The following is a 16,702-nucleotide window of genomic DNA, read 5'->3' on the forward strand; positions in this document are numbered from 1 at the left end:
GACTTTCATTATATTTTGGGCGATGTTGCCCGGCATCGCCCGAGAGTTGCCCGCTGTTAAAACGCAGGGTCAGGATGTTACTGTGTGCTCCGGGGGCAGCTCTGGACGTAGACAGACAACCACCCAGTATTATGCCATGTGAAAGCTCAGCTCTGAGGTTCATTTTATCAAAGAAAATTAGGACATTTATGCACTATACGATTGGTTCTCAAAGTGGTAGGGGTATAGTCCCCCAAGGACAGTGGGGGGGTTCCAGGGGGTCCCCAGCAAAAGTCGTTAATGTAGCATCCCAATCATTATAACCTCTTCATCGATTTATATGATGGCTATTCAAAAATAGCAGATCTACAAGGTCACAGCATGTCACCGCAAGCTTGTACATCTGCTATTTTTGAAGATTTTTTTTTAAACTTTGGAATCATTTATTTATTTTCTTTCTTTTTACATAGATCTTCTCTGCGTGCGTGCGTGCGTGCGTGCGTGCGTGCGTGAATGAATGTGTGTAGCAGGGCATTGCTGAAAATGAGCATTCGTGCTCAGCAACCTCCCCCTGGGTAGATTAAAGGTAAAAAGTTCGAAAAATAAAGATGCTATTGTTTTTGGATACATTTTATTGAGTCTTGACTAAACGTGGCTGAATAAATAACAAATAAAACATGATGACTTTCAAGACTATAAAATATCATATATTATATATAATATAATAGACTATAGATTATTATATAATAATAAACAATAATCAACCAAAATAAAATGTCAAATAAGTAGTACGTCTTTGTGATACATTTTTAGCTATGGTTACCTCGCAGTGAAATCATGTAAAACCAAAACCAACAGAAGCATTAAGGCCCATCATGTCACGATGCAATCCTAACCCTTGTGGATCTACTTTTTACAAATGTTGACATTTATTTAGTATTTTGGACAATTTTACAATACTAGAGGTTCGGGCCGCTATGTGGCCCTCACACCTATGAGTTCGGGCCAACGCCACTTCGCGGCCCTCACATCTATGTCGCCGAGCTCCATATATGGAGCTGACCGATTTGTTTGCGCCTGATGCCATGACGACACATTGAGGTTAGACAATACACTCCATATTTGGGCATAGCTGCATTGACTCCTTATATAGTTATGGCCGAGTCATAGTGACATGAGCGTGATGACGTGGTCCATCCGTCCAATTTTAATATAGGATAATGACATTGAGAATGGTTATTTTTATATTTTATTTCATTTTGTATTACAATATTATATTACTGTGCTTGATAATGTGAATGTGAGTTATCTATTATCTACGCAGACAGCGGATGAACGCAACTCATGATTTTGTGCAACATGTTTTTTTGGACTCCCTCCAAACAGACATGGCCTTACCCCGACTGCTCATTTGAAAAAAATGTTGAACATTTCCGCCTATAATGGCATGCCCAAACTAGGGATGCCATGTTGAAAGTGGTTAAGGTGGATTTTACAGTGTGAGATAGACATGTGTTTCACGGCTACAGTTTCACCTGTCAAGTCCTCTGGGCTTGATGAGTCAACCCCTGAGGATGATTGACAGCCAAGTCAGCCTATGAGTGTGTGTGCCGATATGTTCACAGATCCCCGGCATCCTGACTCACTGCAGACACAGACTTCAGGTGAAACCATTACATTCCTCCCTTTAATACCTACCCCCCTTAAGTACAATGTCATGGTACTTTTACTTTGAGTATTGCCAATTTAATATACTTTATTTATACGTATACAACACCTTAGAGGCAAATGTTGTATTCTTGTTTTACTCCACTATATTTATTTGACAGCTTTAGTTAATAACTAAAGCTTGCAGATCTGCTATTTTCACTACATCAATTAATTATTCATTATTATGAATTATTATGAATATGAGTCAAAAGCACAATATGTGTCTTGGGAAAATTGTAGTGGAGTGAAAGTCATCCAATATAATCCAATATACAGTATATCAAATATCCAATAAAACAGCTACTTAAGTAAAGCATAGATACTTGAATAAAAGTATTTAAGTACAGTAGTCAAGTAAATGTACTTGGTTACTGTGTGCACCAGTGCTGATTGGCAGTAATTGTCCATGTAGGGGCAGCGTGGGTACATGAGTCACTCACACAGCTGTAGAGAACGTCCGTGTGGGAGAGTTGTTGATCGTGAGAGAGAGTGAGTGTGTCACCGCCGTCAACTAATTTTAGTGGTTTGTTTGTATGTCGGGAGAAGGCACACTTCCTGTGCGCGCGCATGTGTGTGTGTGTGTGTGTGTGTGTGTGTGTGTGTGTGTGTGTGTGTGTGGGGGGGGGGGGGTGCATAGTGTGCCTATTCAGCTTTCCCCCCCGGGGTCTGATTTATGCTTCATTGTACAAATGTGTCATTCGACGGAAATAACAGATTTACGAGTGAAAAAAAGTGCCAGGATTTGGTTGGCATGCATCGAACAGCCTCGGGTCAGATTGTAACCCAGGTCAGCTGTGTATTTATGAGCTCTGATGAGCTGACAGCTAACGCTAGAGTAGCGAGTCCCAACCTACGGGCCGGGGCCCACTGGCGGGCCGTCAGGCTGTTGCAAGTGGGCCCCAAAATAATTAGCAAACCACTAAGATGTTAATGATTATCTAACATTTCATTGTGATACCGATGAATAAGAATGTATGTATACATTAACATAAATGTAAACGTATGTATACTACGTTAACATAAATGTAAATTTGTGTATACTACGCCGGAACACAATCATTAAAAAAAAAAAAACATTTTCAATCTGTAAATTTAAATTCCCAGGTTGGACATAAAAGTGAACCCTAGCATCCCTATTCTGGGACATACTTTCGGTAACCTTTCAGGATTCAAATAAAAAATAGCAACAGTAGCAGATCTACAAGCTAGGGCGTACGAAAGAATACAAAAGGTTAGAATATGGAGATAAGAGGTTTCTGCCCAACAACAGTGATATAAGGCTTAACCACTTAAACCCCAGCATCGGTATTGTGGGGGAAGCTTTCGCTGAAAACAGCAGATCGTCAAGCTCACAACGCATTGCGTTGTGAAAGAAAACAGAAACAGACACTAGTATTGAGCCCTGAGGGACTCCGGGCAGTTACCCAGATGGGGTTTAAGTGGTTAAATGGGTTAAAGCTCGATGATAAGCTTGCCCTCGTCATCGCTGCTGCTGCTGGACTCATCCGGATAGTCTTGGCTGCTGAGCACAGGCCTCACAGTGCCGCTCAGCTGGCACTCAGGCAGCTGAGGTCCCTGTAGAGTTGTGACAGGGCTGACAATGTGGCTTGTATGGCCCTGTAGAGTTGTGACAGGGCTGACAATGTGGCTTGCATGGCCCTGTAGAGTTGTGACAGGGCTGACAATGTGGCTTGTATGGCCCTGTAGAGTTGTGACAGGGCTGACAATGTGGCTTGTATGGCCCTGTAGAGTTGTGACAGGGCTGACAATGTGACTTGTATGGCCCTGTAGAGTTGTGACAGGGCTGACAATGTGGCTTGTATTGCCCTGTAGAGTTGTGACAGGGCTGACAATGTGGCTTGTATGGCCATGTAGAGTTGTGATAGGGCTGACAATGTGGCTTGTATGGCCCTGTAGAGTTGTGACAGGGCTGCCAATGTGGCTCGTATGGCCCTGTAGAGTTGTGACAGGGCTGCCAATGTGGCTCGTATGGCCCTGTAGAGTTGTGACAGGGCTGCCCGTGTGGCTCATAATAAGGCCGTGTGTCTGTTGACCCCCGCCGTCTCGATGGTCACCACCAGGTTGCGGGTATGTGGGGGACGTCCAAGGTGTCAGTGGGTGGACTGCGGTCTCCAGGGGCCCCGTGGCGCATGTTGCCAGGCCGTAGTCCCCTGACCTTCCACTGTGATCTATGACCTAAACGGAAACCAGGGTTATTATTATAGTAAACTAAACAAAATAAGGAAAACTAGACGATAAAAGCAGAATGACCTGGTGCTCACGGAGAAAATAAGTTATATAAAAAGTGCCGGTGGTGCTCCTGGATCCGGCGGGATACAACAGAAGGTCCGGGCACTTAGAAATGTAAAAGAGGAGAACGGTCTTTATTAATTAAAATGCCAACATGTTTCGACCATCAGGTCTTCAGCAGGGCATGGGGACCCAGGTCATTTTTTTAAACAGATGATTTTACTGTGCACCTGCTGAACACACAGCATGGGCTATTAGCCTGTCTGGGTGTAGACAGTAACATCCTCAGTATTTATTTAGTGTGTGTGTAACCATGACCGCAATGAATTGTAGAGCTTGTAGATCGTCTAGTTTGGGCACAGCATGACAGAAGTATAAATCACATTTCTTCACATACGTCTCTCCACCCAATCCTATATTCTTCAGGTATAAAGAATCTTTTCTATTCCTATTTCAAAAACTGTTTTAAAAGTGTCAAGTGTCAATTTGTTCAGCCTTTCTTTAGGTGTCAAAGAGGTGGTAAAATATGCACGTCTTGGACTTTTCACCTCTCAGATTTGTATTGCTTAAATCAAAGGAAAACGCAGACTTTTATGGTTGAGGCTCAGCCATGTTTGATGCTCAGCCAGGAGGGAGACAGATAATAGAAGCTATCACAGACGCAGCATGCCACGCAGCACTGTGTGTGTGTGTGTGTGTGTGTGTGTGTGTGTGTGTGTGTGTGTGTGTGTGTGTGTGTGTGTGTGTGTGTGTGTGCGCGTGTGCGTGTGTGTACGTGTACTGTATGTGTTGTGCGTTTCCGCCTTTAGATCTCATTCCCAGCACATTAATGGACGTGAATGTATGACGACGGATACAGTGAAGGCTCTGACACTGAGCTAAATGGGTGCACATTGCACCCTCACGTACATGCACAGATAGACAGCATGCATGCATATTAGGGGTCTCAGCAGTGCTTAATTGGTAAATTATTAGGTGCCGGAGTTCATGAACCCGTGAGTTTTGCCAAACTTGGCTCATGATATTGATACGATATTATTCTATTTTTATTTATTTTTAATTCTCATCCGCAATACAGACTCCTACTAGTCTGCAGTCTTAATTTCTGTGTGAGTCCCTTGCTCTTTTGTGATGCTTTGCCTTGACTGCCGCACCAGTGAGAAAGACAGAAAGGAAAGTTTCCAAAGGCACAGCTCAACTTTTGTTAATCACAGTTAACTGAAATAGAAACTAGAAAAAGTGCTCCTCGGAGCACAGGTCTCCGCCAGGTCAGGTAGGTTATTGTGGGCTCCTGGTGGCGCTATAATAGGCCATTGTGAAAAGGGTGCTAGTTTCTTCTTAGGCTTTTCACGACAATCGGCCACTGCATTCATGATTTGAGGCATTTTGTTCCAAAAATGTGTTTTGCTAGATTAGGCCAATGTTAAAAGGGTGGAATTTCTTCCTCAGCCTAGTGGGAATGTGCGTGTAAAATTTGACGGAAATTGCGAGTGCATAATTTGAGGCATTTTGTTCAAAACGGACCAATCCTGCAAACTTTGGAAGCCAGCCTTAGCCAATGAGGATGGAATATGGGAAGTCGGACAGATCCGTGTTCATCACATGGCTATAGAGATACTGCATACCGATTTGCATGACGTTTGGATAAAATCTGTAGGAGTAATATAAAGAAATTGGTTTTGCACAAATCGGCCTCCTGGTGGCGCTATAACAGGCCTATGTGAAAAATTTGGGGCAGAGGTTCTGAATTGGCATCCAGGGAGTGTGTGTGCACAGTTTCGCAGCGACCGGGCCAACGGTGCCAGAGATTAGCTGGTGACACACGGACACACGGATCGACGGACGGACGGACGGACGGACGGACAGGGGGTAAAACATACTCTCTCGCCATGCCTTCGGCCTGGCGGAGACAATAAAAATTAAAACGAGGCTATACAAAAAACAATAACTAATTGAAACCACATTGTGTGTACTAAAACTAAAACTATAGAGAAAATGTCCTTAGTTTTAGTCTTTGTCAATATGTCATACATAAGACTAGTATTTTGGGTGGATGTAAAATCTTATCTTCCAATATTTTACAAAATATTACCTTGTACACCTTGACAGAGTGGCTGCATGTGGAGGTTGAGGGCTTGATTCCAGGCGAGAGGCTTTGCGTCCTGTGAGCCTCAGTGGGGCAAATTGACTTAGAATAACTAGTTAAAGTGTTGTGGTTATCAGCTGTACTAATCTGAGAGAGGCTTGGACCAGACAGGGCAAGGCTGGCAGTTTGCTGGTTTTGAAGGTAAACGTTGTGAATTGGCGGTTGGGTTTGATGGCCGACGTCAATTTGACGGAAATCGTTTTGTGTTCGTGCCAAACAGCGCTGCGGGTTGGTTTGTAAAGTCTGTGTTTGTTGGTCACAAGCGACAGCGGACTCGCAGTGCCGTGAGAATTGAGAAGGCTCCAGTTCAGACTGCGGCGGGCCGAGGAGGAGGGCAGGTGAATCTCTGTCATTTGAAGTGCTTGAAAATCCCTGGAGGAGCATCTGTGGACGACTGGCAGACACTCCAAACTGGATCTGGGACAGATGCTGAGGAGGCTCCTCTGGTAGCCAAGAATGTGTACAGGATTCCATGATTTCGTCATTTGCTTCTCTTTTCTGTTGTTAAAAATAACAAGAGGAAGAATATTAAAGTACCTCCTTTAAGACAGTGATTCTCTTTTCAATTTCAATTTCTGCGATGTAGTGGCGTAGTATGTATTTTTTCAAGTAAAGTAAAAGTACCTAAAAACTGTACTTAAAGGGATATTTCACTTTAAAAAAACGTTGGGTCATTTTATCATCTACTCAGGCTTTTGTGAGCTCCCCAGACAGTTTTTAAGTTGCTTGATTCAGTATTTAGATATTTGATATTCATTTAATCAGACACGCCCCCTTCCTATACAAACCCATTATAACCTCAAACTCCATTTTTAACATGTTAGATTCATCGAAAACACCCGTCCTTGATTCTGGTGACTCACCCTGCCCTCCTAATACGTGAGCAGCCGTGTTTTTCCGATTTCCGATTTTTTTATTGTATTTTTTTTTTCTCATTTTCCCCCCAAAATATTAAAGATGAATGAAAAAAGTAATTGAAAAAACACGGCCCCCTCGCGTATTAGGAGGGCGGTATGAGTCACCAGAACCAAGGACGGGTGTTTTTGATGAATCTAACATGGTTAAAATGGAGTTTGAAGTTATAATGGGTTTGTATAGGAAGGGGGCGTGTCTGATAAAATGAATATCAAATATCTAAATACTGAATCAAGCAACTTAAAAAACGGCCTGGGGGGCTCACAAAGGCCTGAGTAGATGATAAAATCAAAGTTTTTTTGAAAGTGAAATATCCCTTTAAGTACAGTAGGCTACTTGAGTAAATGTACTTAAATGTACTTAGTTACTTTCCACCAGTACGTGCCATTAGCTCTAACACTACAAAAACATAGAGAGAGGAAAATCAGACAGGTCATGACAGCTACTGGTGTTTAAGTTGAAAAATAGACTTACGCCAAAATAAATTTGCTTCAGTTCAGGTGCTGTCAGGACCTGAGCTCTTGCACACACATAGTTCTGATATTGCCACGGTTTTCAAACTCTGGCAAGCGGCCCAGAGCAATACATGACATATATCATGGCTGTCGGGTGGAAACCTTGTATGTCCAAAACTGTTACTTGAAAAAGAAAAAGAACCATGTGTTCCAATGGATCCAATGTAGTTATTATCTAGTCACAAGCTCTTGTTAATACTTTTCATTGATTCAATATTTATAAAACCCACACACACTCTTAACCACTTTCACTTTGACTTTCAAAAATTCTCAAACATAGCAAAAATAAATCTACAAGGTCACAACGCATCGCATTGTGACTCGTGAGCTTGTAGATCGGCCAATTTCACTATTCTTTTGTGCATCACTCTTGTATGGCGAAGTAGGGCATTCATTTACAAAAACAAAATGGATATACAAGGTTTCTGTCCGACAGCGACAATGTATAATAATGTGCAGTAACACACATGTTAAAAACATTAGTCCTACAGTAGTTTGGAGTACCTATTTATCCTAAAACTGATTTCTTATCAGTGGTTCTCAAAGTGGGGTCCAGGGACTACCAGGTGCCAAGCAAAATGATTGACAGTTAGGAACCAAAAGGAACCTTACAGGGTCTGTAACTCTGAGAGACTTGAGATGAAATAGCTTGAGAATCACTGCAGGTAAGAAGAAAGCACTGGAGCATCTCGGACAGTTGAAGCCTTTTCTTTAAAAAGGCTTCAACTGTCCGAGATGCTCCAGTGCTTTCATCTTACCTGCATGTGTCTTGCTCCTGGGATGCACCGGACCAGCCTGATTTTGGCTTGAAGCGCAGTGGAACCCCCCTTTAAGCTTGAGAATCACTGTTTAGAAGGAGCCTGCATGAGAATTATTTTCTGCAAATATGTCATAAAGAAAAACCTTGTGGCATGCGCGTCTCTTCTTGACAGATCGTTCTAAAGTTTTAATGAATACCATATTATCTAGTGACACTCTTTATGAAGCCTGAAGTGTTTACTGTGTTTACATGCTCCTTCCGACGTCCAAATTGTTTTTCGGGAATGGGAGGTGATGATAACTACATTTTGACGTCATTCAGAACAGGGCCGTAAAGGAGCACGTATTGACCTTCACTTGACTCACCTCCCGGGCAGTCAGAGGGGATATATGGGTACATCCGCCATCAGACGCCAACTTCCCCTGTTGTAGCAGCGACTCCTTTGTAGTGACTCCACGCTCTCCCAGTGCTCCTCGGCTCCGCTGACCCTGGACACGGCGGTGCTTTCTCTCCCCGGCCCCTTGGCGTAGCTTCAGACCCCGGCCTGCGCTGTCTGGCGGCCCTGGGGTCCCCCCGCCGCCCCGCGGCCTTGCGCGCTCCGCCAGGGAGCCCCCCTCCTCCTCCTCCTCCTCCTCCCCCATGAGGCCTGAGGAGAGAGAACAGTAAATGAGAAGCAGTTGTTTTCTCTCCAGGCCCGAAGAGTCCGACCATCTTAATGCTTATGGGCCTGTTTTCATTTGTTTTAAACGTAAGGTGATACAGAGATGATTCTCCTTAGCTGAGGGGGGAAAGGGGAAAAGCCAAGAATATTTAAATTAGCCAGTACGCACCGTACTTGCACGCTGTGTTTTGTGAAAACTATCCCATTTTCAGCCAAATCGTTAAACATTTTCATTTCACTGTTGCACAGGACACCGTTTTGCCCAAACAAGTCAGCCTCAGAAACTACCTCGAGGACATAAAGTATTGGATGGCTCAAAACCTTCCACTACTAAATGAAAGCATGTTTATTTGTCCCCTCCTGACCCCATTAACACAGATAAAACATGGTCTTCAGTCCAACCTTTCCACCCTGGTCAAACCTCATGTCAAAAACCTTGGTGTGTTATTTAATTCCACTTTTAAATTCAAAGCCCTTTTTCTTCCAGATTTATCACCAAAATCAAGCCATTAGCTCTCGGTCCAAGTCCTAATCCACCCTCTCACTTCATCCCGCTTTCCCCTCTGCATCTCTCTGCCCACTGGGATTAGATCCTTGCAACTGGTCCAAAACACTGCGCCCAGGCTCTTGATGGGTACTTAACTAGGAAGAGAGATATTAACCCTGTCCTGGCCTCTCTCCACTGGCTGCCAGTAGGGTTTAGAGTTGATTTAAAGATTCTCTTGATTGTTTACAAAGCCCTTATGTTGCCCCTCCCCTCCCCCACATTGCTGACCTTTTAACCCCTCCTCCTCCTAGCTGCAGGACCCTCGGGTCAGCTGACTTGGGGCTTTTGGCTGTCCATGAACTAAAGTTTAGTTCATGGACTGCTAGAAGCCCCAAGTTAGTTACTAAACTCAAGCCCAGGGGTGACGGCACCTTTGCCGTCGCAGCCCCTAAGCTGTGGCACAGCATTCCCCTCCCTGTCAGATCTTCCCCCTCCATTGAAGTCCAGGCTGAAGACTTTTTTATACTCACTAGCGATTCCCACCCTTTGATCCCTAAAATAATTGCCAAAACACTAGGTTTTATGATATCAAATTAATATAAACCTTGAAAAAAAACATTTCATTGCGATACTGATAAATAAGTTACTACGTTAGTTCCATTGATCCAAGCCGGAACACAAGTGATTGATTGATCATTAGAATAAACATGGTCTGAAAATGAATTTTGCCGAATGGCAACGAGATTTTCAAGTTGGCCTTGGTCCAGAAAAGGGTTGGAAACCTGCTGATGCAGGGTGTAATACTGTATGCAGTGGGAGATATAGCAGTAATTGAATCAAAAACAACGGGTCGGATACTGTAAACCCGTTTGTCTTGGCTGAACTCATGCACGTGCCTCTGTGCACAACAGCTGCTTAGCCAATGCAGGGCTCTGCTGTGCAGTGGCGGAAGGAGCAAAAGTATCAATAGCCTACCACAATATAGAAATTCTATGTTATAAATAAAATACCTCTATTGCAAATTGTACTTGCAAGTATAAAGTATTGTCATCAAAATACTTAAAAGTACTATTATGCAGATGTCCTTTCACACGTTTTGTTTTGTTTTTTTGTGTTCAAAATTGGTCAAAATCGATCAAACATAGCACATCTGCTTTAAGTATAGGGTGTAATTGTATGTGAAATGTATGTCTTGTAATAATAATACAAATCTTCAAACTAACTAGTAACTAAAGCTTTAAAAAAAAAAAAATGGCGAGTAGAAAAGTACATTTTCCTCTGTGATGTAGTGTAGTGAAATAGAACTATAAAGTATTGAAACACAGAAATAGAGTAATGGGACCTCAAAATTGTACTTGTGTGAAAATGTACTTAGTTACTTTCCACCACTGCTGCTGTGCGACTTCCTCTCTGACCTCTGACCTCGGCAGGGTCTGTGGGGACTAGTGTTTCATCAATGCCATGTGCCTCAGCGCAGTGCGGCTCCTCCAACGTAAACAAATTAGAGGTGTGAACCAAAGCCTTCGTTTAGCCCGGCTCTAATAGTCTGCAGTATAGTCACTGCACATTCTAAGTGCAAGCGGGATTTATATGCCAGTCTGATGACTGGAAAACATCTGTTGCTCTTTCACAACTCCAAAGTTCCAAAGATTACAAATTTACTTTTTTACTGTTACTCCAAATTGTTGTGGAAATGTTGTTTATCCTCCATCACAGTAAAATCCTGTGTTCATTTAACTTGGAGAGTATACGCAATGGTACTAAATGGACCCGTACATATAGGGTCTACGTACGGGTCAGTTGTACAGAGGTGGAGTTACAAACCTGTGAATGCCGCCCCCCCCCCCCCCCCCCCCCCCCCCCTTTGAAGTTAAGGGGCGGTGTGAGCTCCAGAAAGCTAGTTAGTTGCCTGAGGGCAGCTCCATGCCATAGAGGGTCATGGACAACAACATCTGTCAAGTCTTATGGGTGGTCTGCAAGAGCAACTGTGAGCGCTCTGTTCTAAAAAGATGTGGTGTTACACTGCCACCTTGTGGATAACATGGCTGAATACCTCTGAATGGGTTGATTGGATGTAAAAACTCTACTTCAGTGGTTCTCAAACGTTTTCATGTCAAGGACCCCCAAATTAGTATGTATTTGGCCACGGATCTGATCTGGATATATTTTTTTGCCAGGGACCCCCATACAAGAAGTTGGTTAAATGTTTGAAATGTATTCCAATAATTTTTTTCTCAAGATTATTTTTAAATAGCTGATCCACAAGCTCTGCTATGTGAAATTGGCGATGTATATAAGGTTAAAGTGTTTAAGCTGATTTTGATGCTATATTAACACATTTTGCTCGGTACGCCCTGGAATTCCCTCAAGGACCCCTGAGGGGTTCCCCGGACCCCACTTTGAGAACCACTGCTATACATTATGAATGAATGACAAGGTGAATGTCATCACTTACAGTATGCATACTGTACAGTACCTTCAGTGGGGCTTTCACTGGACACATGTGCGGCTCTTTCCACCTGGATGGACAGCTGTTTTTCTGTGTGGTCTGACTCCACTCGGCCCGGTGACTCACCGGGAGTTATGTCCTGAGAACTGTCCAGCGGTTCAGCCCCGCTACTCCCCCTGTCAGTGTGTGTGGAGCGCCGCAGCATTTCTGAGCTCACCATTCTCCCGTCCACAATATCAGCGCCGCAGGCGGCCGCTGGTGGGGTGACCTTTTTAGGAATTTTGCAGTTATTGTTGGGAAGCGGAGAAATGTTCCCATGGAGGACTTGACCTCCACACACTGCAGCAGACGAGTGCTGATCAGTCCCGGCCTGCAGAGCTGGGCGGGTCGCGCCGCTCTCCAAACCGGCTTCACATCCTGTGGGCTGACATTTCAGCGTAATCACATGACATGTGGTCGTTGCATTGGGAGGTTTCTGCTGGCTTCCGTGGTGCCGTAAGTGGCTGACTGTGGTATTTTCTATGAGCTCTTCCTGGCCAGATCGGTTTAAACACATTAGTCCGTCTTGGCTGACACTTCCATCTGGCCGGACGTGTTCCTTTGCCATCGTCTGTTTTTGTGGCCGCAACGATTCAGAGGATGGCACGGGTTCCACCACTGTGACCGCCTGGCCGATATCATCGGCTTCTGTGACGAGCGCTTTTGCTTGCGTCTTTTGAAACGGTGTCGGAGGTAGAGGGTTTATGCTCTCTGTGTTTTTTGAAGATGATGGCTCCTTCTGGTTCATCTCCTGGTGACCTCCAGTCCTCTCCTGGTATTTACCGTCGCTGGCATTCTCTATAGTGACAGAGCTCTGCAGATAATTACACATGACCTGTGGGTCCATACCTTCACAGTTCTTATGTGAGAGGCCGGTTGTTTCCGCCACCCGCCCCTCCCTTTCAATCTGGGGCTCTATGAGAGCCAGCTGCTCATCAGATATGATCTGCAAACAGATTTGGAGATCGGGCGTGTGCACGTGAAACACATTCTCAGCAGATGGCTGCGCTGAATCAAACCGTACAAGCTGACACGCCACCACGGGGGTTTCTGTCTCCGTGGGAGTTCTCTGGCCTAACAGTGTTGAGGAATGGGACGTGTGCGACACAGGAGGATGTTGGCCTCCGGAAGAAGCTGTGACGGTGACAGCAGAGGGCGGGTTCTGTCCTGTGGTTGTGGTCGATGGAGCGAAGGCGCTCTCTGTCGCCATCGCAGGAGGTCTGGCAAACTGCTTTGGCACCGAGCCAGCAGCTGCTCCGGAGGGCGAGCTCTGTACAGACGTGGTGCCTAACTTTGCGTGACGATTCTGCACGGAGGCTGTGGTTGTGGTGATGGTCGTGCACCGCCTGTGCACTACGGTGAACGTGCACGCCGTGCTGTGATTGAGTCTCGCTGCAGAGGTTACCGCCAGACTAGCTGTAGGAAAGACTGACGCATTATCCTGTATAGATTCAGAACTATTAATCCTTTCGATGCTGTGACTGTGCAGTAAAAGTGGTACGCGGGGATCCATATGTTTCTTTTCCTGTGATGCTAAAGTCATGATAGAGAGAGAGGTTTGGTCCATGTGAGAGGATGAGAGGTCGGAGGCAGAAACGTTGTTCACTGTCAGTACATTCAGGGTGTGTGGTAAATGATTGGTGTTCGCCCCAGCGGGATTAGGTAATTTAAGCTGGTACTTGGGCAGGAAGCTGGTGGGATGGATGGAAATGGCCGATGAAGTGTTAAGATGCTTTCTACTGGCTATGCACGGAGCAGAGACGATTCCTTTGAAGTAAGGAATCGTTTGAGAGTTAATGGGACTAGGATCTGTGAGCTGCTCGGGCACAGTGCCAGTGACACTGTGGAAAGCATGTGTTGAGGTGTTTGGCTCTGTCTCTGTCCCCAGACGAGAAGTCGCCTTAACATCCGTTCTTTGCTTCTTCCTGTCTGAGGGAATATGAGCGACCCACTGTTGTGAGACAGAATCAGGTAGGCTTTCGTTGTTCACTGACCTCTCTGACTCTGTTGGGATGATGCTGTCTGTACTGTGGAATGAGGGGAACTGCAATGTTGATGTATTTCTTAAGAGGGCACTCTTGAGAGAGGTGCACAATGAAGGAGGTTGTTTTGCTTTATGATTTAAATTGACGGGGAGACTAGATGGATGGCACACAGTTGCACTGCCATTTGGAGAATTTAATTTAAAGTCTTTTATTGCTGCTGGCTCTTTGTGCACTGTCAAGGATCTTCTCTGTACACCGTGAACCACCTCGTGCTCTGGGTTAACCGGCAGTCTTTTTGCTTTCAAGGCAACGTTATCACTCCCTTTTTCGGTGTTGTAGAGCTTCTTAAACGTCCCAGCCCCGTACATGTACCACTTGTTGTACGCAAACTTGGCCGCTTTCTTCCTGCGCCACTTTCTGTTGCTCGGCTCTTTGCAAGCGTCACTGCTGTCTCTGTCACAGTTGCTGGCGGAGGGCTCCTCTTCTGTCGCATGGTGGCAGTCCACAGCGGCCTGGCGGACCAGCGGGTGATGGGTGGACACATGCTGATCCACAGACTTTATGGCGAAACCCGCCGCGTCGATCGGACCAAAGCTTCCCCTTCGTGCTATCGTGTCGTAATCCCTCCGACAGGCGGAGGAGGTGGGGCTGCTCATCTCTGGCTGCAGCAGGGTCACGTTGTACGGCAGGGAGCTGCTGCGGGTCAGGGGGGCATGTTCGACGCTGGTGGAGCGCTGCGTGGGCACAGAGCCGTACGAGCCAGGCTTCCTGTTGCTGTCTAACATGACCTTACGGTCCTTGCTGTTCCTCATGTCAAAGTGAAAGGAGTCTTTGTAAGTGTACGGCAAGGGGAGGTCGATGCTGCCCTGCTTTGACAGCACCGTCTTGCGCGGCCGAGCGTTCTCCAGGCGTTTGTCCTCCACCACGGCGCTGTTTTCGGAGATGAGTTTTGAGATACGCTCCTCCAACGTCCTGTGGCCCCGCTCGGACATGCCGCTGCCGGCCTCCTGTCCACTTTTGGCAGACGTCTTTAAGCCGCCGGGCTGTTCCAGATCCTCCAAGGTGGATTCTGTCAGGGACTCCATGCTGTGGTCGTGTAGAACGCCGATAGGGCTTGGATACTGGTCGCTGCTTTCGCTGAAGCCTGAGTCTGTGCTGTCATGGCTCTGCGACTTCCCTCTGGACACGGAGCTCTCCCACTGCTTGGAGAACAGAGTGGCCTCCTGCCTCTGAAGGGGAAGATGACGATTTGTGGTCGGAGGAGCGTTCGGGTGTTCTGTCCTCGTCTGTTTTTCCTTTGCCGTCGTTGTCGATTGACACTCGTTTGGCATTACGTTTAAAAATACAGTGCTCAACTCTTTGTTATCGTTGACTGGATCTGTTTTGAGAGCCCAGCTTGTTTCTGTCCCTCGCCTCTTCCCAGGGGAGAGTTGCATAGTGCTGTCACAACAGGTGACGGACACATCCCGCTCCACACTTCCCGACTCGTCGCTGCAGCCGTCCAGAGAGAGGCCGGAGCCACAGGTGGAGCTGCACACACTGTCCTGACTGCCCAGGCTGCTGTGCTCCGACTCGGACCAGAGGCGGGCGTGGGCCTGCGTGCGCTTATGCTTGTACAGGTTGCTCTGGGTCTTGAAGGAGACTCCGCAGGTGGCGCAGGGGTAGGGCCGCTCCCCGGTGTGGCAGCGCAGGTGCTTCTCCAGCACGCTGGGCTTCATGCAGTCCCGTCCGCAGTGAGGACACACGTGCTTCCCCGCCGACTTGGGTCTGACTGCAGGGAGGGGATGAGCGGCCGGGTTCAGGCCCTGCGGCCCGCCGGCGATGTGGAGCGTGAGGAGGGGGAGGGTCTCTTTGGGGTTGAGCGGAAGCACGGACAGATGGAACGTGGCCGGGCCCTGGGGGGCGGCCGGCAGCGGCGGGTAAGGCTGTGGCTGTGTGTGCGCGGCAGGCACAGTGTGGATGTAAAGAGCTGTCAGTGGGGTCTGGATGTCCATCTTGTTGTGTGTCAGTGGGGTCTGCATGTCCATATTCCTCCACGTCGGTGCTGCAACTGAGCTGCTGTGCAGCGGAGCACTCACAGACTCTGGCTTGCTAGTCTCCATGGTAACAGCAGCGCTGCTGTCGTGATCCACCATGCTCAGGTCTCCAATTACCTGTTAGGAAAGCAGAGTTTATATTAGACCAGTGGTGGAAACGAACTAAGTGCTTTTACTCAAGTACTGTACTTTAAGTACAATTTTGAGATACCTTTACTTTACTTGATATTTAAAAATGTCAATACTTTATACGATCTACTTCACTATAAGTAAGTAAGTAGCCTTGTTCCAGAGCCACGTGGCACATACTGTATAGGTCAGGAGCCTATCTCCTGTTTCTGTAGCGTGAGGCAGCTTGATGTACAAGTACACCCCCTGGACATGATGCTAGTACTGTATGTCACGTAGGGACTTAACCCCAATCCACCCCTTGACGTTGAGTGCCAAGCAGGGAGGCAGTGGGTCCCATTTTTATAGTCTTTGGTATGACTCGGCTGGGGATTGAATCACAACCTCCCAATCTCAGGGCGGAGACACCCTAACCAAAAGACCACTGAGCTCCACATCTCAAGTACAAGTACAATTCTGAATACAGGTCTTTTACATGTAACAGAGTATTTCTACATTGTGGTATAACGGCCCTGCCTATGGCTATACAAAATACCACCAGAGGGCAATGTGTTTCTGCAGGTAAACACCACCACACTACTCCAGACCAGTCAATTTATGACTGGTCTGGAGGGGAAATGATGAGTAAAACAATGTATGTA

General features: G+C 46.3%; 1 protein-coding gene across 1 annotated transcript in view; it reads right to left on the bottom strand.

Moving 5' to 3' along the window:
* Nucleotides 1-602: 602 nt before the first annotated feature.
* The window catches only part of znf831 (zinc finger protein 831), a 17,782-nt gene continuing 1,682 nt past the window's right edge, over nucleotides 603-16,702 (bottom strand). The window contains exons 2-5 of the mRNA XM_084061638.1: nucleotides 11,900-16,049; nucleotides 8,641-8,921; nucleotides 6,041-6,583; nucleotides 603-3,885 (exon numbers count right to left, since the gene is read on the bottom strand). Coding sequence (XP_083917764.1) covers nucleotides 3,142-3,885; nucleotides 6,041-6,583; nucleotides 8,641-8,921; nucleotides 11,900-16,049 — 5,718 coding nt within the window. The 3' untranslated portion in view covers nucleotides 603-3,141. The remainder of the gene's footprint in view (nucleotides 3,886-6,040; nucleotides 6,584-8,640; nucleotides 8,922-11,899; nucleotides 16,050-16,702) is intronic.

This window comes from Gymnoscopelus microlampas (assembly GCF_963454915.1).
Source record: "Gymnoscopelus microlampas genome assembly, chromosome: 7".
Classification (NCBI taxonomy): Eukaryota; Metazoa; Chordata; class Actinopteri; order Myctophiformes; family Myctophidae; genus Gymnoscopelus; species Gymnoscopelus microlampas.